Source organism: Anopheles coustani, unplaced genomic scaffold, assembly GCF_943734705.1.
Source record: "Anopheles coustani unplaced genomic scaffold, idAnoCousDA_361_x.2 U_14, whole genome shotgun sequence".
Taxonomy (NCBI): Eukaryota; Metazoa; Arthropoda; class Insecta; order Diptera; family Culicidae; genus Anopheles; species Anopheles coustani.
In genome coordinates, this window is record NW_026525227.1 from 36,276 (window position 1) to 61,159 (window position 24,884).

Below are 24,884 nucleotides of genomic sequence, written 5' to 3' on the forward strand. Positions count from 1 at the left end.
ACCTCATTTTGCATCGTCTCATTCTCTTTAAAGTCACTTTAAGCACCTTCTAAACCTCATTTTGCATCGTCTCATTCTCTTTAAAGTCACTTTAAGCACCTTCTAAACCTCATTTTGCATCGTCTCATTCTCTTTAAAGTCACTTTAAGCACCTTCTAAACTTCATTTTGCATCGTCTCATTCTCTTTAAAGTCACTTTAAGCACCTTCTAAACACCATTTTGCATCGTCTCATTCTCTTTAAAGTCACCTTAAGCACCTTCTAAACACCATTTTGCATCGTCTCATTCTCTTTAAAGTCACTTTAAGCACCTTCTAAACCTCATTTTGCATCGTCTCATTCTCTTTAAAGTCACTTTAAGCACCTTCTAAACCTCATTTTGCATCGTCTCATTCTCTTTAAAGTCACTTTAAGCACCTTCTAAACACCATTTTGCATCGTCTCATTCTCTTTAAAGTCACTTTAAGCACCTTCTAAACCTCATTTTGCATCGTCTCATTCTCTTTAAAGTCACTTTAAGCACCTTCTAAACCTCATTTTGCATCGTCTCATTCTCTTTAAAGTCACCTTAAGCACCTTCTAAACACCATTTTGCATCGTCTCATTCTCTTTAAAGTCACTTTAAGCACCTTCTAAACCTCATTTTGCATCGTCTCATTCTCTTTAAAGTCACTTTAAGCACCTTCTAAACCTCATTTTGCATCGTCTCATTCTCTTTAAAGTCACTTTAAGCACCTTCTAAACCTCATTTTGCATCGTCTCATTCTCTTTAAAGTCACCTTAAGCACCTTCTAAACCTCATTTTGCATCGTCTCATTCTCTTTAAAGTCACTTTAAGCACCTTCTAAACCTCATTTTGCATCGTCTCATTCTCTTTAAAGTCACTTTAAGCACCTTCTAAACCTCATTTTGCATCGTCTCATTCTCTTTAATGTCACCTTAAGCACCTTCTAAACCTCATTTTGCATCGTCTCATTCTCTTTAAAGTCACCTTAAGCACCTTCTAAACACCATTTTGCATCGTCTCATTCTCTTTAAAGTCACTTTAAGCACCTTCTAAACCTCATTTTGCATCGTCTCATTCTCTTTAAAGTCACCTTAAGCACCTTCTAAACACCATTTTGCATCGTCTCATTCTCTTTAAAGTCACTTTAAGCACCTTCTAAACCTCATTTTGCATCGTCTCATTCTCTTTAAAGTCACCTTAAGCACCTTCTAAACACCATTTTGCATCGTCTCATTCTCTTTAAAGTCACTTTAAGCACCTTCTAAACACCATTTTGCATCGTCTCATTCTCTTTAAAGTCACTTTAAGCACCTTCTAAACCTCATTTTGCATCGTCTCATTCTCTTTAAAGTCACCTTAAGCACCTTCTAAACACCATTTTGCATCGTCTCATTCTCTTTAAAGTCACTTTAAGCACCTTCTAAACCTCATTTTGCATCGTCTCATTCTCTTTAAAGTCACCTTAAGCACCTTCTAAACACCATTTTGCATCGTCTCATTCTCTTTAAAGTCACTTTAAGCACCTTCTAAACCTCATTTTGCATCGTCTCATTCTCTTTAAAGTCACCTTAAGCACCTTCTAAACACCATTTTGCATCGTCTCATTCTCTTTAAAGTCACTTTAAGCACCTTCTAAACACCATTTTGCATCGTCTCATTCTCTTTAAAGTCACTTTAAGCACCTTCTAAACCTCATTTTGCATCGTCTCATTCTCTTTAAAGTCACCTTAAGCACCTTCTAAACACCATTTTGCATCGTCTCATTCTCTTTAAAGTCACTTTAAGCACCTTCTAAACCTCATTTTGCATCGTCTCATTCTCTTTAAAGTCACTTTAAGCACCTTCTAAACCTCATTTTGCATCGTCTCATTCTCTTTAAAGTCACCTTAAGCACCTTTTAAACACCATTTTGCATCGTCTCATTCTCTTTAAAGTCACTTTAAGCACCTTCTAAACCTCATTTTGCATCGTCTCATTCTCTTTAAAGTCACTTTAAGCACCTTCTAAACACCATTTTGCATCGTCTCATTCTCTTTAAAGTCACTTTAAGCACCTTCTAAACCTCATTTTGCATCGTCTCATTCTCTTTAAAGTCACTTTAAGCACCTTCTAAACCTCATTTTGCATCGTCTCATTCTCTTTAAAGTCACTTTAAGCACCTTCTAAACCTCATTTTGCATCGTCTCATTCTCTTTAAAGTCACCTTAAGCACCTTCTAAACACCATTTTGCATCGTCTCATTCTCTTTAAAGTCACTTTAAGCACCTTCTAAACACCATTTTGCATCGTCTCATTCTCTTTAAAGTCACTTTAAGCACCTTCTAAACACCATTTTGCATCGTCTCATTCTCTTTAAAGTCACCTTAAGCACCTTCTAAACACCATTTTGCATCGTCTCATTCTCTTTAAAGTCACTTTAAGCACCTTCTAAACCTCATTTTGCATCGTCTCATTCTCTTTAAAGTCACTTTAAGCACCTTCTAAACCTCATTTTGCATCGTCTCATTCTCTTTAAAGTCACCTTAAGCACCTTCTAAACACCATTTTGCATCGTCTCATTCTCTTTAAAGTCACCTTAAGCACCTTTTAAACACCATTTTGCATCGTCTCATTCTCTTTAAAGTCACTTTAAGCACCTTCTAAACCTCATTTTGCATCGTCTCATTCTCTTTAAAGTCACCTTAAGCACCTTCTAAACACCATTTTGCATCGTCTCATTCTCTTTAAAGTCACTTTAAGCACCTTCTAAACCTCATTTTGCATCGTCTCATTCTCTTTAAAGTCACTTTAAGCACCTTCTAAACCTCATTTTGCATCGTCTCATTCTCTTTAAAGTCACTTTAAGCACCTTCTAAACCTCATTTTGCATCGTCTCATTCTCTTTAAAGTCACCTTAAGCACCTTCTAAACACCATTTTGCATCGTCTCATTCTCTTTAAAGTCACTTTAAGCACCTTCTAAACCTCATTTTGCATCGTCTCATTCTCTTTAAAGTCACTTTAAGCACCTTCTAAACCTCATTTTGCATCGTCTCATTCTCTTTAAAGTCACCTTAAGCACCTTCTAAACACCATTTTGCATCGTCTCATTCTCTTTAAAGTCACTTTAAGCACCTTCTAAACACCATTTTGCATCGTCTCATTCTCTTTAAAGTCACTTTAAGCACCTTCTAAACCTCATTTTGCATCGTCTCATTCTCTTTAAAGTCACCTTAAGCACCTTCTAAACACCATTTTGCATCGTCTCATTCTCTTTAAAGTCACTTTAAGCACCTTCTAAACCTCATTTTGCATCGTCTCATTCTCTTTAAAGTCACTTTAAGCACCTTCTAAACCTCATTTTGCATCGTCTCATTCTCTTTAAAGTCACTTTAAGCACCTTCTAAACCTCATTTTGCATCGTCTCATTCTCTTTAAAGTCACTTTAAGCACCTTCTAAACCTCATTTTGCATCGTCTCATTCTCTTTAAAGTCACCTTAAGCACCTTCTAAACACCATTTTGCATCGTCTCATTCTCTTTAGAGTCACCTTAAGCACCTTCTAAACCTCATTTTGCATCGTCTCATTCTCTTTAAAGTCACCTTAAGCACCTTCTAAACCTCATTTTGCATCGTCTCATTCTCTTTAAAGTCACTTTAAGCACCTTCTAAACCTCATTTTGCATCGTCTCATTCTCTTTAAAGTCACTTTAAGCACCTTCTAAACACCATTTTGCATCGTCTCATTCTCTTTAAAGTCACCTTAAGCACCTTCTAAACCTCATTTTGCATCGTATCATTCTCTTTAAAGTCACTTTAAGCACCTTCTAAACCTCATTTTTGCATCGTCTCATTCTCTTTAAAGTCACTTTAAGCACCTTCTAAACCTCATTTTGCATCGTCTCATTCTCTTTAAAGTCACTTTAAGCACCTTCTAAACCTCATTTTGCATCGTCTCATTCTCTTTAAAGTCACTTTAAGCACCTTCTAAACCTCATTTTGCATCGTCTCATTCTCTTTAAAGTCACTTTAAGCACCTTCTAAACACCATTTTGCATCGTCTCATTCTCTTTAAAGTCACCTTAAGCACCTTCTAAACCTCATTTTGCATCGTCTCATTCTCTTTAAAGTCACCTTAAGCACCTTCTAAACACCATTTTGCATCGTCTCATTCTCTTTAAAGTCACTTTAAGCACCTTCTAAACACCATTTTGCATCGTCTCATTCTCTTTAAAGTCACTTTAAGCACCTTCTAAACCTCATTTTGCATCGTCTCATTCTCTTTAAAGTCACTTTAAGCACCTTCTAAACCTCATTTTGCATCGTCTCATTCTCTTTAAAGTCACTTTAAGCACCTTCTAAACACCATTTTGCATCGTCTCATTCTCTTTAAAGTCACCTTAAGCACCTTCTAAACACCATTTTGCATCGTCTCATTCTCTTTAAAGTCACCTTAAGCACCTTCTAAACACCATTTTGCATCGTCTCATTCTCTTTAAAGTCACTTTAAGCACCTTCTAAACCTCATTTTGCATCGTCTCATTCTCTTTAAAGTCACTTTAAGCACCTTCTAAACCTCATTTTGCATCGTCTCATTCTCTTTAAAGTCACCTTAAGCACCTTTTAAACACCATTTTGCATCGTCTCATTCTCTTTAAAGTCACTTTAAGCACCTTCTAAACCTCATTTTGCATCGTCTCATTCTCTTTAAAGTCACCTTAAGCACCTTCTAAACACCATTTTGCATCGTCTCATTCTCTTTAAAGTCACTTTAAGCACCTTCTAAACCTCATTTTGCATCGTCCTCATTCTCTTTAAAGTCACTTTAAGCACCTTCTAAACCTCATTTTGCATCGTCTCATTCTCTTTAAAGTCACTTTAAGCACCTTCTAAACCTCATTTTGCATCGTCTCATTCTCTTTAAAGTCACCTTAAGCACCTTCTAAACACCATTTTGCATCGTCTCATTCTCTTTAAAGTCACTTTAAGCACCTTCTAAACCTCATTTTGCATCGTCTCATTCTCTTTAAAGTCACTTTAAGCACCTTCTAAACCTCATTTTGCATCGTCTCATTCTCTTTAAAGTCACCTTAAGCACCTTCTAAACACCATTTTGCATCGTCTCATTCTCTTTAAAGTCACTTTAAGCACCTTCTAAACACCATTTTGCATCGTCTCATTCTCTTTAAAGTCACTTTAAGCACCTTCTAAACCTCATTTTGCATCGTCTCATTCTCTTTAAAGTCACCTTAAGCACCTTCTAAACACCATTTTGCATCGTCTCATTCTCTTTAAAGTCACTTTAAGCACCTTCTAAACCTCATTTTGCATCGTCTCATTCTCTTAAAGTGACTTTAAAGCACCTTCTAAACCTCATTTTGCATCGTCTCATTCTCTTTAAAGTCACTTTAAGCACCTTCTAAACCTCATTTTGCATCGTCTCATTCTCTTTAAAGTCACTTTAAGCACCTTCTAAACCTCATTTTGCATCGTCTCATTCTCTTTAAAGTCACTTTAAGCACCTTCTAAACCTCATTTTGCATCGTCTCATTCTCTTTAAAGTCACTTTAAGCACCTTCTAAACACCATTTTGCATCGTCTCATTCTCTTTAGAGTCACCTTAAGCACCTTCTAAACCTCATTTTGCATCGTCTCATTCTCTTTAAAGTCACCTTAAGCACCTTCTAAACCTCATTTTGCATCGTCTCATTCTCTTTAAAGTCACTTTAAGCACCTTCTAAACCTCATTTTGCATCGTCTCATTCTCTTTAAAGTCACTTTAAGCACCTTCTAAACACCATTTTGCATCGTCTCATTCTCTTTAAAGTCACCTTAAGCACCTTCTAAACCTCATTTTGCATCGTCTCATTCTCTTTAAAGTCACTTTAAGCACCTTCTAAACCTCATTTTGCATCGTCTCATTCTCTTTAAAGTCACTTTAAGCACCTTCTAAACCTCATTTTGCATCGTCTCATTCTCTTTAAAGTCACTTTAAGCACCTTCTAAACCTCATTTTGCATCGTCTCATTCTCTTTAAAGTCACTTTAAGCACCTTCTAAACCTCATTTTGCATCGTCTCATTCTCTTTAAAGTCACTTTAAGCACCTTCTAAACACCATTTTGCATCGTCTCATTCTCTTTAAAGTCACCTTAAGCACCTTCTAAACCTCATTTTGCATCGTCTCATTCTCTTTAAAGTCACCTTAAGCACCTTCTAAACACCATTTTGCATCGTCTCATTCTCTTTAAAGTCACTTTAAGCACCTTCTAAACACCATTTTGCATCGTCTCATTCTCTTTAAAGTCACTTTAAGCACCTTCTAAACCTCATTTTGCATCGTCTCATTCTCTTTAAAGTCACTTTAAGCACCTTCTAAACCTCATTTTGCATCGTCTCATTCTCTTTAAAGTCACTTTAAGCACCTTCTAAACACCATTTTGCATCGTCTCATTCTCTTTAAAGTCACCTTAAGCACCTTCTAAACACCATTTTGCATCGTCTCATTCTCTTTAAAGTCACTTTAAGCACCTTCTAAACCTCATTTTGCATCGTCTCATTCTCTTTAAAGTCACTTTAAGCACCTTCTAAACCTCATTTTGCATCGTCTCATTCTCTTTAAAGTCACTTTAAGCACCTTCTAAACCTCATTTTGCATCGTCTCATTCTCTTTAAAGTCACCTTAAGCACCTTCTAAAGACCATTTTGCATCGTCTCATTCTCTTTAAAGTCACTTTAAGCACCTTCTAAACACCATTTTGCATCGTCTCATTCTCTTTAAAGTCACTTTAAGCACCTTCTAAACACCATTTTGCATCGTCTCATTCTCTTTAAAGTCACTTTAAGCACCTTCTAAACCTCATTTTGCATCGTCTCATTCTCTTTAAAGTCACTTTAAGCACCTTCTAAACCTCATTTTGCATCGTCTCATTCTCTTTAAAGTCACTTTAAGCACCTTCTAAACCTCATTTTGCATCGTCTCATTCTCTTTAAAGTCACTTTAAGCACCTTCTAAACCTCATTTTGCATCGTCTCATTCTCTTTAAAGTCACTTTAAGCACCTTCTAAACCTCATTTTGCATCGTCTCATTCTCTTTAAAGTCACCTTAAGCACCTTCTAAACACCATTTTGCATCGTCTCATTCTCTTTAAAGTCACTTTAAGCACCTTCTAAACACCATTTTGCATCGTCTCATTCTCTTTAAAGTCACTTTAAGCACCTTCTAAACCTCATTTTGCATCGTCTCATTCTCTTTAAAGTCACCTTAAGCACCTTCTAAACACCATTTTGCATCGTCTCATTCTCTTTAAAGTCACTTTAAGCACCTTCTAAACCTCATTTTGCATCGTCTCATTCTCTTTAAAGTCACTTTAAGCACCTTCTAAACCTCATTTTGCATCGTCTCATTCTCTTTAAAGTCACTTTAAGCACCTTCTAAACCTCATTTTGCATCGTCTCATTCTCTTTAAAGTCACTTTAAGCACCTTCTAAACCTCATTTTGCATCGTCTCATTCTCTTTAAAGTCACTTTAAGCACCTTCTAAACCTCATTTTGCATCGTCTCATTCTCTTTAAAGTCACTTTAAGCACCTTCTAAACACCATTTTGCATCGTCTCATTCTCTTCAGAGTCACCTTAAGCACCTTCTAAACCTCATTTTGCATCGTCTCATTCTCTTTAAAGTCACCTTAAGCACCTTCTAAACCTCATTTTGCATCGTCTCATTCTCTTTAAAGTCACTTTAAGCACCTTCTAAACCTCATTTTGCATCGTCTCATTCTCTTTAAAGTCACTTTAAGCACCTTCTAAACACCATTTTGCATCGTCTCATTCTCTTTAAAGTCACCTTAAGCACCTTCTAAACCTCATTTTGCATCGTCTCATTCTCTTTAAAGTCACTTTAAGCACCTTCTAAACCTCATTTTGCATCGTCTCATTCTCTTTAAAGTCACTTTAAGCACCTTCTAAACCTCATTTTGCATCGTCTCATTCTCTTTAAAGTCACTTTAAGCACCTTCTAAACCTCATTTTGCATCGTCTCATTCTCTTTAAAGTCACTTTAAGCACCTTCTAAACCTCATTTTGCATCGTCTCATTCTCTTTAAAGTCACTTTAAGCACCTTCTAAACACCATTTTGCATCGTCTCATTCTCTTTAAAGTCACCTTAAGCACCTTCTAAACCTCATTTTGCATCGTCTCATTCTCTTTAAAGTCACCTTAAGCACCTTCTAAACACCATTTTGCATCGTCTCATTTTCTTTAAAGTCACTTTAAGCACCTTCTAAACACCATTTTGCATCGTCTCATTCTCTTTAAAGTCACTTTAAGCACCTTCTAAACCTCATTTTGCATCGTCTCATTCTCTTTAAAGTCACTTTAAGCACCTTCTAAACCTCATTTTGCATCGTCTCATTCTCTTTAAAGTCACTTTAAGCACCTTCTAAACACCATTTTGCATCGTCTCATTCTCTTTAAAGTCACCTTAAGCACCTTCTAAACACCATTTTGCATCGTCTCATTCTCTTTAAAGTCACTTTAAGCACCTTCTAAACCTCATTTTGCATCGTCTCATTCTCTTTAAAGTCACTTTAAGCACCTTCTAAACCTCATTTTGCATCGTCTCATTCTCTTTAAAGTCACCTTAAGCACCTTCTAAACCTCATTTTGCATCGTCTCATTCTCTTTAAAGTCACTTTAAGCACCTTCTAAACCTCATTTTGCATCGTCTCATTCTCTTTAAAGTCACTTTAAGCACCTTCTAAACCTCATTTTGCATCGTCTCATTCTCTTTAAAGTCACCTTAAGCACCTTCTAAACACCATTTTGCATCGTCTCATTCTCTTTAAAGTCACCTTAAGCACCTTCTAAACACCATTTTGCATCGTCTCATTCTCTTTAAAGTCACTTTAAGCACCTTCTAAACCTCATTTTGCGTCGTCTCATTCTCTTTAAAGTCACCTTAAGCACCTTCTAAACACCATTTTGCATCGTCTCATTCTCTTTAAAGTCACCTTAAGCACCTTCTAAACACCATTTTGCATCGTCTCATTCTCTTTAAAGTCACTTTAAGCACCTTCTAAACACCATTTTGCATCGTCTCATTCTCTTTTAAGTCACTTTAAGCACCTTCTAAACACCATTTTGCATCGTCTCATTCTCTTTAAAGTCACTTTAAGCACCTTCTAAACACCATTTTGCATCGTCTCATTCTCTTTAAAGTCACTTTAAGCACCTTCTAAACACCATTTTGCATCGTCTCATTCTCTTTAAAGTCACTTTAAGCACCTTCTAAACCTCATTTTGCATCGTCTCATTCTCTTTAAAGTCACTTTAAGCACCTTCTAAACACCATTTTGCATCGTCTCATTCTCTTTAAAGTCACTTTAAGCACCTTCTAAACACCATTTTGCATCGTCTCATTCTCTTTAAAGTCACTTTAAGCACCTTCTAAACACCATTTTGCATCGTCTCATTCTCTTTAAAGTCACTTTAAGCACCTTCTAAACACTATTTTGCATCGTCTCATTCTCTTTAAAGTCACTTTAAGCACCTTCTAAACACCATTTTGCATCGTCTCATTCTCTTTAAAGTCACTTTAAGCACCTTCTAAACCTCATTTTGCATCGTCTCATTCTCTTTAAAGTCACTTTAAGCACCTTCTAAACTTCATTTTGCATCGTCTCATTCTCTTTAAAGTCACTTTAAGCACCTTCTAAACCTCATTTTGCATCGTCTCATTCTCTTTAAAGTCACCTTAAGCACCTTCTAAACACCATTTTGCATCGTCTCATTCTCTTTAAAGTCACTTTAAGCACCTTCTAAACCTCATTTTGCATCGTCTCATTCTCTTTAAAGTCACTTTAAGCACCTTCTAAACCTCATTTTGCATCGTCTCATTCTCTTTAAAGTCACTTTAAGCACCTTCTAAACACCATTTTGCATCGTCTCATTCTCTTTAAAGTCACTTTAAGCACCTTCTAAACCTCATTTTGCATCGTCTCATTCTCTTTAAAGTCACCTTAAGCACCTTCTAAACCTCATTTTGCATCGTCTCATTCTCTTTAAAGTCACCTTAAGCACCTTCTAAACACCATTTTGCATCGTCTCATTCTCTTTAAAGTCACTTTAAGCACCTTCTAAACCTCATTTTGCATCGTCTCATTCTCTTTAAAGTCACCTTAAGCACCTTCTAAACACCATTTTGCATCGTCTCATTCTCTTTAAAGTCACTTTAAGCACCTTCTAAACCTCATTTTGCATCGTCTCATTCTCTTTAAAGTCACTTTAAGCACCTTCTAAACCTCATTTTGCATCGTCTCATTCTCTTTAAAGTCACTTTAAGCACCTTCTAAACACCATTTTGCATCGTCTCATTCTCTTTAAAGTCACTTTAAGCACCTTCTAAACCTCATTTTGCATCGTCTCATTCTCTTTAAAGTCACCTTAAGCACCTTCTAAACCTCATTTTGCATCGTCTCATTCTCTTTAAAGTCACCTTAAGCACCTTCTAAACACCATTTTGCATCGTCTCATTCTCTTTAAAGTCACTTTAAGCACCTTCTAAACACCATTTTGCATCGTCTCATTCTCTTTAAAGTCACTTTAAGCACCTTCTAAACCTCATTTTGCATCGTCTCATTCTCTTTAAAGTCACCTTAAGCACCTTTCAAACACCATTTTGCATCGTCTCATTCTCTTTAAAGTCACTTTAAGCACCTTCTAAACCTCATTTTGCATCGTCTCATTCTCTTTAAAGTCACTTTAAGCACCTTCTAAACCTCATTTTGCATCGTCTCATTCTCTTTAAAGTCACCTTAAGCACCTTCTAAACCTCATTTTGCATCGTCTCATTCTCTTTAAAGTCACTTTAAGCACCTTCTAAACCTCATTTTGCATCGTCTCATTCTCTTTAAAGTCACCTTAAGCACCTTCTAAACACCATTTTGCATCGTCTCATTCTCTTTAAAGTCACCTTAAGCACCTTCTAAACCTCATTTTGCATCGTCTCATTCTCTTTAAAGTCACTTTAAGCACCTTCTAAACCTCATTTTGCATCGTCTCATTCTCTTTAAAGTCACTTTAAGCACCTTCTAAACACCATTTTGCATCGTCTCATTCTCTTTAAAGTCACTTTAAGCACCTTCTAAACCTCATTTTGCATCGTCTCATTCTCTTTAAAGTCACCTTAAGCACCTTCTAAACCTCATTTTGCATCGTCTCATTCTCTTTAAAGTCACTTTAAGCACCTTCTAAACACCATTTTGCATCGTCTCATTCTCTTTAAAGTCACTTTAAGCACCTTCTAAACCTCATTTTGCATCGTCTCATTCTCTTTAAAGTCACCTTAAGCACCTTCTAAACCTCATTTTGCATCGTCTCATTCTCTTTAAAGTCACTTTAAGCACCTTCTAAACCTCATTTTGCATCGTCTCATTCTCTTTAAAGTCACCTTAAGCACCTTCTAAACACCATTTTGCATCGTCTCATTCTCTTTAAAGTCACTTTAAGCACCTTCTAAACCTCATTTTGCATCGTCTCATTCTCTTTAAAGTCACTTTAAGCACCTTCTAAACCTCATTTTGCATCGTCTCATTCTCTTTAAAGTCACTTTAAGCACCTTCTAAACACCATTTTGCATCGTCTCATTCTCTTTAAAGTCACTTTAAGCACCTTCTAAACCTCATTTTGCATCGTCTCATTCTCTTTAAAGTCACCTTAAGCACCTTCTAAACCTCATTTTGCATCGTCTCATTCTCTTTAAAGTCACTTTAAGCACCTTCTAAACACCATTTTGCATCGTCTCATTCTCTTTAAAGTCACTTTAAGCACCTTCTAAACCTCATTTTGCATCGTCTCATTCTCTTTAAAGTCACCTTAAGCACCTTTCAAAACACCATTTTGCATCGTCTCATTCTCTTTAAAGTCACTTTAAGCACCTTCTAAACCTCATTTTGCATCGTCTCATTCTCTTTAAAGTCACTTTAAGCACCTTCTAAACCTCATTTTGCATCGTCTCATTCTCTTTAAAGTCACCTTAAGCACCTTCTAAACCTCATTTTGCATCGTCTCATTCTCTTTAAAGTCACCTTAAGCACCTTCTAAACACCATTTTGCATCGTCTCATTCTCTTTAAAGTCACCTTAAGCACCTTCTAAACACCATTTTGCATCGTCTCATTCTCTTTAAAGTCACTTTAAGCACCTTCTAAACACCATTTTGCATCGTCTCATTCTCTTTTAAGTCACTTTAAGCACCTTCTAAACACCATTTTGCATCGTCTCATTCTCTTTAAAGTCACTTTAAGCACCTTCTAAACACCATTTTGCATCGTCTCATTCTCTTTAAAGTCACTTTAAGCACCTTCTAAACACCATTTTGCATCGTCTCATTCTCTTTAAAGTCACTTTAAGCACCTTCTAAACCTCATTTTGCATCGTCTCATTCTCTTTAAAGTCACTTTAAGCACCTTCTAAACACCATTTTGCATCGTCTCATTCTCTTTAAAGTCACTTTAAGCACCTTCTAAACACCATTTTGCATCGTCTCATTCTCTTTAAAGTCACTTTAAGCACCTTCTAAACACCATTTTGCATCGTCTCATTCTCTTTAAAGTCACTTTAAGCACCTTCTAAACACTATTTTGCATCGTCTCATTCTCTTTAAAGTCACTTTAAGCACCTTCTAAACACCATTTTGCATCGTCTCATTCTCTTTAAAGTCACTTTAAGCACCTTCTAAACACCATTTTGCATCGTCTCATTCTCTTTAAAGTCACTTTAAGCACCTTCTAAACACCATTTTGCATCGTCTCATTCTCTTTAAAGTCACTTTAAGCACCTTCTAAACCTCATTTTGCATCGTCTCATTCTCTTTAAAGTCACTTTAAGCACCTTCTAAACACCATTTTGCATCGTCTCATTCTCTTTAAAGTCACTTTAAGCACCTTCTAAACACCATTTTGCATCGTCTCATTCTCTTTAAAGTCACTTTAAGCACCTTCTAAACCTCATTTTGCATCGTCTCATTCTCTTTAAAGTCACTTTAAGCACCTTCTAAACCTCATTTTGCATCGTCTCATTCTCTTTAAAGTCACTTTAAGCACCTTCTAAACCTCATTTTGCATCGTCTCATTCTCTTTAAAGTCACTTTAAGCACCTTCTAAACCTCATTTTGCATCGTCTCATTCTCTTTAAAGTCACTTTAAGCACCTTCTAAACTTCATTTTGCATCGTCTCATTCTCTTTAAAGTCACTTTAAGCACCTTCTAAACCTCATTTTGCATCGTCTCATTCTCTTTAAAGTCACCTTAAGCACCTTCTAAACACCATTTTGCATCGTCTCATTCTCTTTAAAGTCACTTTAAGCACCTTCTAAACCTCATTTTGCATCGTCTCATTCTCTTTAAAGTCACTTTAAGCACCTTCTAAACCTCATTTTGCATCGTCTCATTCTCTTTAAAGTCACTTTAAGCACCTTCTAAACACCATTTTGCATCGTCTCATTCTCTTTAAAGTCACTTTAAGCACCTTCTAAACCTCATTTTGCATCGTCTCATTCTTTTAAAGTCACCTTAAGCACCTTCTAAACCTCATTTTGCATCGTCTCATTCTCTTTAAAGTCACCTTAAGCACCTTCTAAACACCATTTTGCATCGTCTCATTCTCTTTAAAGTCACTTTAAAGCACCTTCTAAACCTCATTTTGCATCGTCTCATTCTCTTTAAAGTCACCTTAAGCACCTTTCAAACACCATTTTGCATCGTCTCATTCTCTTTAAAGTCACTTTAAGCACCTTCTAAACCTCATTTTGCATCGTCTCATTCTCTTTAAAGTCACTTTAAGCACCTTCTAAACCTCATTTTGCATCGTCTCATTCTCTTTAAAGTCACCTTAAGCACCTTCTAAACCTCATTTTGCATCGTCTCATTCTCTTTAAAGTCACTTTAAGCACCTTCTAAACACCATTTTGCATCGTCTCATTCTCTTTAAAGTCACCTTAAGCACCTTCTAAACCTCATTTTGCATCGTCTCATTCTCTTTAAAGTCACTTTAAGCACCTTCTAAACCTCATTTTGCATCGTCTCATTCTCTTTAAAGTCACTTTAAGCACCTTCTAAACCTCATTTTGCATCGTCTCATTCTCTTTAAAGTCACTTTAAGCACCTTCTAAACCTCATTTTGCATCGTCTCATTCTCTTTAAAGTCACCTTAAGCACCTTCTAAACACCATTTTGCATCGTCTCATTCTCTTTAAAGTCACTTTAAGCACCTTCTAAACCTCATTTTGCATCGTCTCATTCTCTTTAAAGTCACCTTAAGCACCTTCTAAACACCATTTTGCATCGTCTCATTCTCTTTAAAGTCACTTTAAGCACCTTCTAAACCTCATTTTGCATCGTCTCATTCTCTTTAAAGTCACTTTAAGCACCTTCTAAACCTCATTTTGCATCGTCTCATTCTCTTTAAAGTCACTTTAAGCACCTTCTAAACACCATTTTGCATCGTCTCATTCTCTTTAAAGTCACTTTAAGCACCTTCTAAACCTCATTTTGCATCGTCTCATTCTCTTTAAAGTCACTTTAAGCACCTTCTAAACCTCATTTTGCATCGTCTCATTCTCTTTAAAGTCACCTTAAGCACCTTTTAAACACCATTTTGCATCGTCTCATTCTCTTTAAAGTCACTTTAAGCACCTTCTAAACCTCATTTTGCATCGTCTCATTCTCTTTAAAGTCACTTTAAGCACCTTCTAAACCTCATTTTGCATCGTCTCATTCTCTTTAAAGTCACTTTAAGCACCTTCTAAACCTCATTTTGCATCGTCTCATTCTCTTTAAAGTCACCTTAAGCACCTTCTAAACCTCATTTTGCATCGTCTCATTCTCTTTAAAGTCACTTTAAGCACCTTCTAAACCTCATTTTGCATCGTCTCATTCTCTTTAAAGTCACTTTAAGCACCTTCTAAACCTCATTTTGCATCGTCTCATTCTCTTTAAAGTCACTTTAAGCACCTTCTAAACCTCATTTTGCATCGTCTCATTCTCTTTAATGTCACCTTAAGCACCTTCTAAACCTCATTTTGCATCGTCTCATTCTCTTTAAAGTCACTTTAAGCACCTTCTAAACCTCATTTTGCATCGTCTCATTCTCTTTAAAGTCACTTTAAGCACCTTCTAAACACCATTTTGCATCGTCTCATTCTCTTTAAAGTCACTTTAAGCACCTTCTAAACCTCATTTTGCATCGTCTCATTCTCTTTAAAGTCACTTTAAGCACCTTCTAAACCTCATTTTGCATCGTCTCATTCTCTTTAAAGTCACCTTAAGCACCTTTTAAACACCATTTTGCATCGTCTCATTCTCTTTAAAGTCACTTTAAGCACCTTCTAAACCTCATTTTGCATCGTCTCATTCTCTTTAAAGTCACTTTAAGCACCTTCTAAACCTCATGTTGCATCGTCTCATTCTCTTTAAAGTCACTTTAAGCACCTTCTAAACCTCATTTTGCATCGTCTCATTCTCTTTAAAGTCACCTTAAGCACCTTCTAAACCTCATTTTGCATCGTCTCATTCTCTTTAAAGTCACTTTAAGCACCTTCTAAACCTCATTTTGCATCGTCTCATTCTCTTTAAAGTCACTTTAAGCACCTTCTAAACCTCATTTTGCATCGTCTCATTCTCTTTAAAGTCACTTTAAGCACCTTCTAAACCTCATTTTGCATCGTCTCATTCTCTTTAAAGTCACTTTAAGCACCTTCTAAACCTCATTTTGCATCGTCTCATTCTCTTTAAAGTCACTTTAAGCACCTTCTAAACCTCATTTTGCATCGTCTCATTCTCTTTAAAGTCACTTTAAGCACCTTCTAAACCTCATTTTGCATCGTCTCATTCTCTTTAAAGTCACCTTAAGCACCTTCTAAACACCATTTTGCATCGTCTCATTCTATTTAAAGTCACTTTAAGCACCTTCTAAACCTCATTTTGCATCGTCTCATTCTCTTTAAAGTCACTGTACGATATTGCGACGCCTAAAGGTAGGCCACAGAACTCTACAAGGTTCTGAACAGTTAGGAATTTTGAATTTAACGAAACCCTACAAGTACCAGTTTATGATAACCTGCTGTTCAAAAATAACGGTTAATTGATAACAGTGTCACCGGTCTTAGACATCGCTAACACAACATTTGTGACGTAAGTAAAGGCGTTCAGAAAACCAAATATATGCAACTTGAGAAAAAACCACTGGTGTTTGTTAGGCTCTGTCCCCAACATACTTAGCATTATAATCCACAGAAAGTCCCTGGCGGGTAGCGATCTGTGGACACTATATTGCGTTCTCTGGTACCGTTGGACAAACCCAGATTTTTGAAACCATTTTCTTCTTTTCTCTATCCACCTGTTGAGTAACAAGTTCCGGAGTAGGCCGTACCCTACATTTTGGTCCTTCGAACCGGATCGGCGCAACGAACCTATCGTGCGCAGATTATTTCATACATTCGTCGTCGGAAGAGGAACTTTCGTCAACCGGACGGGTTGATTGAACATCGGTGGCAGACCACGGACACCACACGAGGCCGATCCAGTGCGCATCGGTGCCTCAAGGGGAGAGAACCCAAGTCGGGAGTTCTCTTCAGTGGATCAGTCCAGCGCTTCGTGCCCAGCGTTTGTTCAACCCAGCGTCTACAGGAATCGTGGATTAACCGGACGAGTTGATTTTCCATCGGGGGCAGACCACGGACACCACACGAGGCCGATCCAGTGCGCATCGGTGCCTCAAGGGAAGAGAACCCAAGTCGGGAGTTCTCTTCGGTGCAACTGTCCAGCGCTTCGTGCCCAGCGATTGAACGTCCCCTTCAACTGGCAGACCACGGACACCACACGAGGCCGATCCAGTGCGCATCGGGGCCTCACGGGAAGATAACTCAAGGTGTGAGTTTCCTTCGGTGGTACCGTCCAGCGTCTCATCGCCACGAGAAGTTTACTCAGCGTGATTGTGAGTACCAGTCCAGAGTGTCGTAGCAGTCGACGCTGACAAAACAGTGTAGTGAACAAGTGAAAAGTGCAAAAGACTAGTCAGAAGTGACAATGAACACACGCAGGAATAAAGTGATGCACTCCCCGCCACCAGAACATGATGGGAGTGATAATTCCGACCAAGAGGCTACGGAAGCCAACGTACAACAGTGCGCGAGTGACCACGTATTAGAAACGACTGCTCAGCATGTGTCACCAAAACCGTCGATGTCATCACCAGGTGATCGTGAGTTAGCAGTACTGCGCGCCAAAATGAAGCTGGCCTATCGTCAACTATCACAGCTTCAGCCGGACATCACTGACGAAAAACTCCCTCCGGCTACTGTACGGGTGCACTTACGTACGTTAATGGAACTTCAAGGCGCCCACGCCAGGTTGATGCAGAACGTCATCGATCTACTGCCAGATGATCTAGAAGTCGACATGGATGCTGACGACGCATTCCGGAAGTTGCACGCCACCTCCACAGCCAAGCTGGAGGCACAGCAGGACAAAACACCAACAGCTTCAGCAGCTCCTGTAACTTCGGCAGCGCATCATCTAAGTGTCCCGATGCCGACCTTCGACGGACGCTACGAGGAGTGGCCCAAGTTCAAGGCCATGTTCCTCGACATCATGGGAAGGACAAATGATTCGGATGCAGCTAAGTTACACCACCTGAACAAGGCACTCACCGGAAAGGCAGCAGGAATCATCAATGCGGCAATGGTGAGCAGCAACAACTACAAGAGTGCCTGGGAGGTGCTAGAAAAGCGGTTCGCGAACCCGAGAGCAATCGTCGACAAGCACATTGCTGGGTTACTCCAACTTAAACCCGTGCAACGCGAATCAGCCAGCGAACTTCGATCACTAGTAGAAACGTGTAAGGGTCACGTTGATGGGTTGCAGTTCTTAGAGAAGAACATCGATGAAACCAGCAACCTCATCATCACCCACATCCTCGCGTCGTGTATGGACGCCAGTACTCGTAAGGCATGGGAGCTTACATTGCAGCACGGCGAGTTTCCGGATTTGTTCCGTACGTTCGATTACATCACGCGGCAATGCGAAGTGTTGGAGAGCTGCGCAGCAGGCAATATGGACAAACCATCTCGTCCAAAGCCGGCTCCTACTAAAGCGTTCACGTCGACCGTTACGCCGTCACCGACCGCAACGTGTGTCATGTGCCAGGACAACCACATGCTCAGCAAGTGCGCGGATTTCATAGCACTGTCGCTACCAGACAAACGGGACAAGCTCCGAAGTTGGAAACGTTGTTTCAACTGTTTCGGAGCTGGTCATCTCAACAAAAGGTGCCTCTCGAAGTGGACGTGTCGTCGATGCCAGCAAAAACATCACACCTTGCTCCACGACGAAGGGACTAGTGCCGCCAGCGAGATCCGCCACGAACCGCCAACATCTGCAGCAGAACACCGTACAGCTACAATATCGCTTCACACGGCGATACCATCGACAGTGTTGTTGTCAACCGTCATGTTGTACATCACTGACAGCGCAGGGAAGAACCATGCTGCAAGGGCTCTCTTGGACAGTGGAGCACAGTCCAACTTCATTACGGGAAGGTTGGCGCAATTCTTAAACCTGCCTCGAAAGTCGGTGAGCATTCCGCTGTCGGGGATTGGTGGCAGCCAAGCGACGAACATAAAGTCATCAGTACGAGCCACCATCCAGTCGCGCTGTTCATCATTTTCGACGTCGCTGGAGATGCTGGTACTGCCCAAGCTGTCAGCAGATGTGCCGGCCCATCGTATACACCACAGCCAGTGGACGATTCCAGCAACCTGCGTCTTGGCTGACCCAACATTCCACAAGCCTGGTGGAATCGATATCATCCTGGGTGCGGCGTGCTTCTACGAGCTTTTAAAAACCGGACGCATCTCACTTGGAGAAGGTATGCCGTCACTCCAAGAAACAGCATTTGGGTGGGTTGTAAGTGGCACAGCCCAGATAGCAGAGCAGTCGTTGCCAGTGGTGTGTTCAGTCGCCATACACACCAACGAGCTGACTACGATGATGAGGAAATTCTTCGCAATAGAAGACGTAGGCAGTTTCCCTAGCTGGAGTATTGAGGAGAGAGCCTGTGAGGACCACTACGCGGCCACTACAAGCAGAGACCAAGCCGGCCGATATGTCGTCCGACTTCCGAGAAAGTCTGACATGATCGGGAAACTAGGTGACTCGCGGACGATCGCCCTCCATCGGTTTTTGGCTATCGAGAGACGTATGCAGCGAGAACCCGAAACAAAAAAGGCATACGTGGAGTTCATGGCCGAATACCTCCGCTTAGGCCACATGACAAAGGTGGCAGCAGCAGTTGATAGTCGGGAAACATTCTACCTCCCACACCATCCTGTTTTTAAGGCCGACAGCACCACAACGAAGTGTCGGGTTGTGTTCGACGCATCCAGCAAGTCATCGACAGGAGTGTCGTTGAATGATACGCTGATGATCGGACCAACAATTCAACAAGATGCTACATCGATCCTGATGCGATTCAGAACTCATCAAATTGCCCTGACAGGAGATGTGGCAAAAATGTACCGGCAAATATGGGTACATCCCAGCGATCGCGCCCTACAGCGCATTCTGTGGCGAGCTTCACCCCATGATCCCATCGAAGAATATGAGCTGAATACTGTAACTTATGGAACCGCATCTGCACCATTCCTTGCGGTGAGATCTCTGCAACAAACCGTATTGGATCATGGGAGTGAGTTTACAATAGCAGCAGCTCGGTTCTCTGACTTCTACGTGGATGACTTTGTGTCTGGAGCTGATTCACCCGAGGCTGCTCAAACCTTGCAACAGCAAACCGAACAACTGTTTGCCAAAGGTGGATTTGAGCTGCGGAAATGGGCATCAAACGAGGAAGCGGTGTTGCATCATGTGGACCAACAAAGCCGAGCATCCAGCCCATATCCCAACGATGATGACGACGGATCGTTGGCAACACTTGGAATAATATGGGATACGTCAGCGGACACTCTGCGCTTCAAAGTCCAAGCCCCGGATGTCATCGAAGATGCAACCAAACGCAAGGTATTGTCCACCATTGGGAAGATCTACGATCCGGTGGGGTTTGTTGACCCAGTGAAGGCGGTTGCCAAGCAATTTCTTCAACGGGTGTGGAATCTGAAACACGTCAACCAACAACCCTGGGGATGGGATGCTGAACTTCCGCTGCAGCTACGAACAGAATGGCTCAACTTTCTTGAGCAAATGCATTACCTTCACAACATCAGCATTCCGCGAGTCGCCATTAGATCTTCAGTGACCACCATCCAATACCACGTCTTCTGCGATGCTTCGGAGAAAGGATATGGAGCATGCTGCTACATCCGTAGTTGCGATGCCCAGGGACATGGCACAATGGAGCTCTTCGCCTCAAAAACCAAAGTGACGCCCCTCAATAGCAAGCACTCTATCGCTCGGCTTGAACTGTGCGCAGCACAGTTGGCCAGCTTGCTATTCGACCGAGTAAGGACTGCGGTAAACCCAGGATCTCTGGCAGTTTTCTGGACAGACTCCATGACTGTGGTACATTGGCTGCGAGCATCACCAAACTCCTGGAAGCCATATGTTGCCAACCGGGTATCGCAGGTGCAACAATTGACGGAAGGTTGCACGTGGCGTCACATCGCAGGAGTCGACAACCCGGCTGATCTTGCTTCCAGAGGATGTTTGGGCAAAGATCTCCTCTCCAGTACCCTATGGTGGCAGGGTCCTTCCTGGATGAGCCTGCCAGAAGATCAATGGCCTCCACCACTGCTTGCGACACCAGATCCTTCAGTGCAAGCAGAGCAGCGAGTAGCAGTTGTGGCATGCGCTGCCATTGAGCTGCCAGCTCACCGCATATTTACGCTCTTCTCATCGTATTCTAAGCTGAGACGGATGACAGCGTACTGGGTTCAGTATTGGAACCGATGCACCAAACGCCGGTCGTACGAGAACCCTGGCCTGACGACGAAGGACTTGACGGATGCAGAAGAAGTGCTGTGCCGCTTGGCTCAACGAGACCACCTGCAGCAAGAAATCAAGGCCTTGCAGCAGAAGAAACCCGTTCCTGCGTCGTCCCCGCTTAGATGGTTGCATCCGCAACTAGGAGCTGACGGAATCATCCGAGTTGGAGGACGTTTGTCCAATTCACCGCTAGCGGAGGATGTTAAGCACCCACTAGTTGTTCCGGCCAGCCATCCATTCGCTCGTCTGCTGATGGAACATTTTCATAAACAGTTACTTCACGCGGGACCGACTCTGATGCTAAACACGTGCAGACAACGCTTCTGGATTACAAGTGGCCGAAATCTCGCCCGGAAGGTATTTCACCAGTGCCACACCTGCTTCCGCGCCCGACCATCGTCGTCAGCAACTATAATGGCTGACCTCCCGGCTGTCCGAGTAACACCGGCCCCTCCTTTTTCGATCACCGGTATTGACTACTGTGGTCCAGTGTTCCTGAAAGGTGGCCACCGACGGGCGGCGCCCGTGAAGGCATACGTCGCCATATTTGTATGCTTCACCACCCGTGCCGTACACATCGAGCTGGTGTCAAACCTGACAAAGGAAGCATTTATAGCAGCATTACGACGGTTTGTGTCTCGTCGTGGTTTGCCATTGGAGTTACACTCGGACAACGCGACGAACTTCAAGGGAGCAGCAAACAAGCTGAACGAGTTGTACAAGCTGTTGCGTACAACTGAACACCAGCAGAGCATTCAAGCTTGGACACTAGAACGCAAAATTTCATGGAAGTTCATCCCACCAAGAGCTCCTCACTTCGGTGGACTGTGGGAAGCCGCCGTCAAAACCATGAAGTACCACCTAGTGCGCGTTTTAGGAACGACATCACTTTCGTATGAGGACATGTCTACGCTGCTGGACGAGATAGAATGCTGTGTCAACTCCCGACCTATAACATCGATGTCAGATGACCCACACGATATGACAGCCCTCACTCCTGGACATTTCCTGGTTGGAACGAACCTACAGCTTGTTCCGGACCACTGCTTGCTGTACGAAGCCGAAAACCGGTTGAACCACTGGCGTCATGTTCAACAACTTCGCCAGCACTTTTGGAACCGTTGGCAGAAGGAGTATTTACAACAACTGCAGGCGCGTTCTAAATGGACAAAGGATGGTACAACCACAGTAACGCCAGGAACGTTAGTTATAATTAAGGAAGATAATATGCCTTCGGCGTGTTGGCCATTAGCACGCGTAACCGAGGAGCATCCTGGAAAGGATGGCAAAGCGCGTGTCTTTACATTACGTACAAGTAAGGGAAGTACAGTGACTAGGCCATTGGTAAAGCTGTGTGTATTACCAAAAGCAAACAGTTAAAATTATTCAATTTTAAGGTGGCAGAATGTACGATATTGCGACGCCTAAAGGTAGGCCACAGAACTCTACAAGGTTCTGAACAGTTAGGAATTTTGAATTTAACGAAACCCTACAAGTACCAGTTTATGATAACCTGCTGTTCAAAAATAACGGTTAATTGATAACAGTGTCACCGGTCTTAGACATCGCTAACACAACATTTGTGACGTAAGTAAAGGCGTTCAGAAAACCAAATATATGCAACTTGAGAAAAAACCACTGGTGTTTGTTAGGCTCTGTCCCCAACATACTTAGCATTATAATCCACAGAAAGTCCCTGGCGGGTAGCGATCTGTGGACACTATATTGCGTTCTCTGGTACCGTTGGACAAACCCAGATTTTTGAAACCATTTTCTTCTTTTCTCTATCCACCTGTTGAGTAACAAGTTCCGGAGTAGGCCGTACCCTACAGTCACCTTAAGCACCTTCTAAACACCATTTTGCATCGTCTCATTCTCTTTAAAGTCACTTTAAGCACCTTCTAAACCTCATTTTGCATCGTCTCATTCTCTTTAAAGTCACCTTAAGCACCTTCTAAACACCATTTTGCATCGTCTCATTCTCTTTAAAGTCACTTTAAGCACCTTCTAAACCTCATTTTGCATCGTCTCATTCTCTTTAAAGTCACTTTAAGCACCTTCTAAACCTCATTTTGCATCGTCTCATTCTCTTTAAAGTCACCTTAAGCACCTTCTAAACACCATTTTGCATCGTCTCATTCTCTTTAAAGTCACTTTAAGCACCTTCTAAACCTCATTTTGCATCGTCTCATTCTCTTTAAAGTCACCTTAAGCACCTTCTAAACACCATTTTGCATCGTCTCATTCTCTTTAAAGTCACTTTAAGCACCTTCTAAACCTCATTTTGCATCGTCTCATTCTCTTTAAAGTCACCTTAAGCACCTTCTAAACACCATTTTGCATCGTCTCATTCTCTTTAAAGTCACTTTAAGCACCTTCTAAACACCATTTTGCATCGTCTCATTCTCTTTAAAGTCACTTTAAGCACCTTCTAAACCTCATTTTGCATCGTCTCATTCTCTTTAAAGTCACCTTAAGCACCTTCTAAACACCATTTTGCATCGTCTCATTCTCTTTAAAGTCACTTTAAGCACCTTCTAAACCTCATTTTGCATCGTCTCATTCTCTTTAAAGTCACTTTAAGCACCTTCTAAACCTCATTTTGCATCGTCTCATTCTCTTTAAAGTCACCTTAAGCACCTTTTAAACACCATTTTGCATCGTCTCATTCTCTTTAAAGTCACTTTAAGCACCTTCTAAACCTCATTTTGCATCGTCTCATTCTCTTTAAAGTCACCTTAAGCACCTTCTAAACACCATTTTGCATCGTCTCATTCTCTTTAAAGTCACTTTAAGCACCTTCTAAACCTCATTTTGCATCGTCTCATTCTCTTTAAAGTCACTTTAAGCACCTTCTAAACCTCATTTTGCATCGTCTCATTCTCTTTAAAGTCACTTTAAGCACCTTCTAAACCTCATTTTGCATCGTCTCATTCTCTTTAAAGTCACCTTAAGCACCTTCTAAACACCATTTTGCATCGTCTCATTCTCTTTAAAGTCACTTTAAGCACCTTCTAAACCTCATTTTGCATCGTCTCATTCTCTTTAAAGTCACTTTAAGCACCTTCTAAACCTCATTTTGCATCGTCTCATTCTCTTTAAAGTCACCTTAAGCACCTTCTAAAGACCATTTTGCATCGTCTCATTCTCTTTAAAGTCACTTTAAGCACCTTCTAAACACCATTTTGCATCGTCTCATTCTCTTTAAAGTCACTTTAAGCACCTTCTAAACCTCATTTTGCATCGTCTCATTCTCTTTAAAGTCACCTTAAGCACCTTCTAAACACCATTTTGCATCGTCTCATTCTCTTTAAAGTCACTTTAAGCACCTTGTAAACCTCATTTTGCATCGTCTCATTCTCTTTAAAGTCACTTTAAGCACCTTCTAAACCTCATTTTGCATCGTCTCATTCTCTTTAAAGTCACTTTAAGCACCTTCTAAACCTCATTTTGCATCGTCTCATTCTCTTTAAAGTCACTTTAAGCACCTTCTAAACCTCATTTTGCATCGTCTCATTCTCTTTAAAGTCACTTTAAGCACCTTCTAAACCTCATTTTGCATCGTCTCATTCTCTTTAAAGTCACTTTAAGCACCTTCTAAACACCATTTTGCATCGTCTCATTCTCTTTAGAGTCACCTTAAGCACCTTCTAAACCTCATTTTGCATCGTCTCATTCTCTTTAAAGTCACCTTAAGCACCTTCTAAACCTCATTTTGCATCGTCTCATTCTCTTTAAAGTCACTTTAAGCACCTTCTAAACCTCATTTTGCATCGTCTCATTCTCTTTAAAGTCACTTTAAGCACCTTCTAAACACCATTTTGCATCGTCTCATTCTCTTTAAAGTCACCTTAAGCACCTTCTAAACCTCATTTTGCATCGTCTCATTCTCTTTAAAGTCACTTTA

At 40.4% G+C, this 24,884-nt stretch overlaps 1 protein-coding gene across 1 annotated transcript in view; it reads left to right on the plus strand.

Annotated features, from left to right (window-relative positions):
- Positions 1 to 22,292, plus strand: part of LOC131271133 (uncharacterized) — a gene marked incomplete at its 3' end in the record, with an annotated part of 58,266 nt that extends 35,974 nt beyond the window's left edge. The window contains exons 2-3 of the mRNA XM_058272519.1: positions 15,990 to 16,017; positions 17,238 to 22,292. Coding sequence (XP_058128502.1) covers positions 15,990 to 16,017; positions 17,238 to 22,292 — 5,083 coding nt within the window. The remainder of the gene's footprint in view (positions 1 to 15,989; positions 16,018 to 17,237) is intronic.
- Positions 22,293 to 24,884: the final 2,592 nt, after the last annotated feature.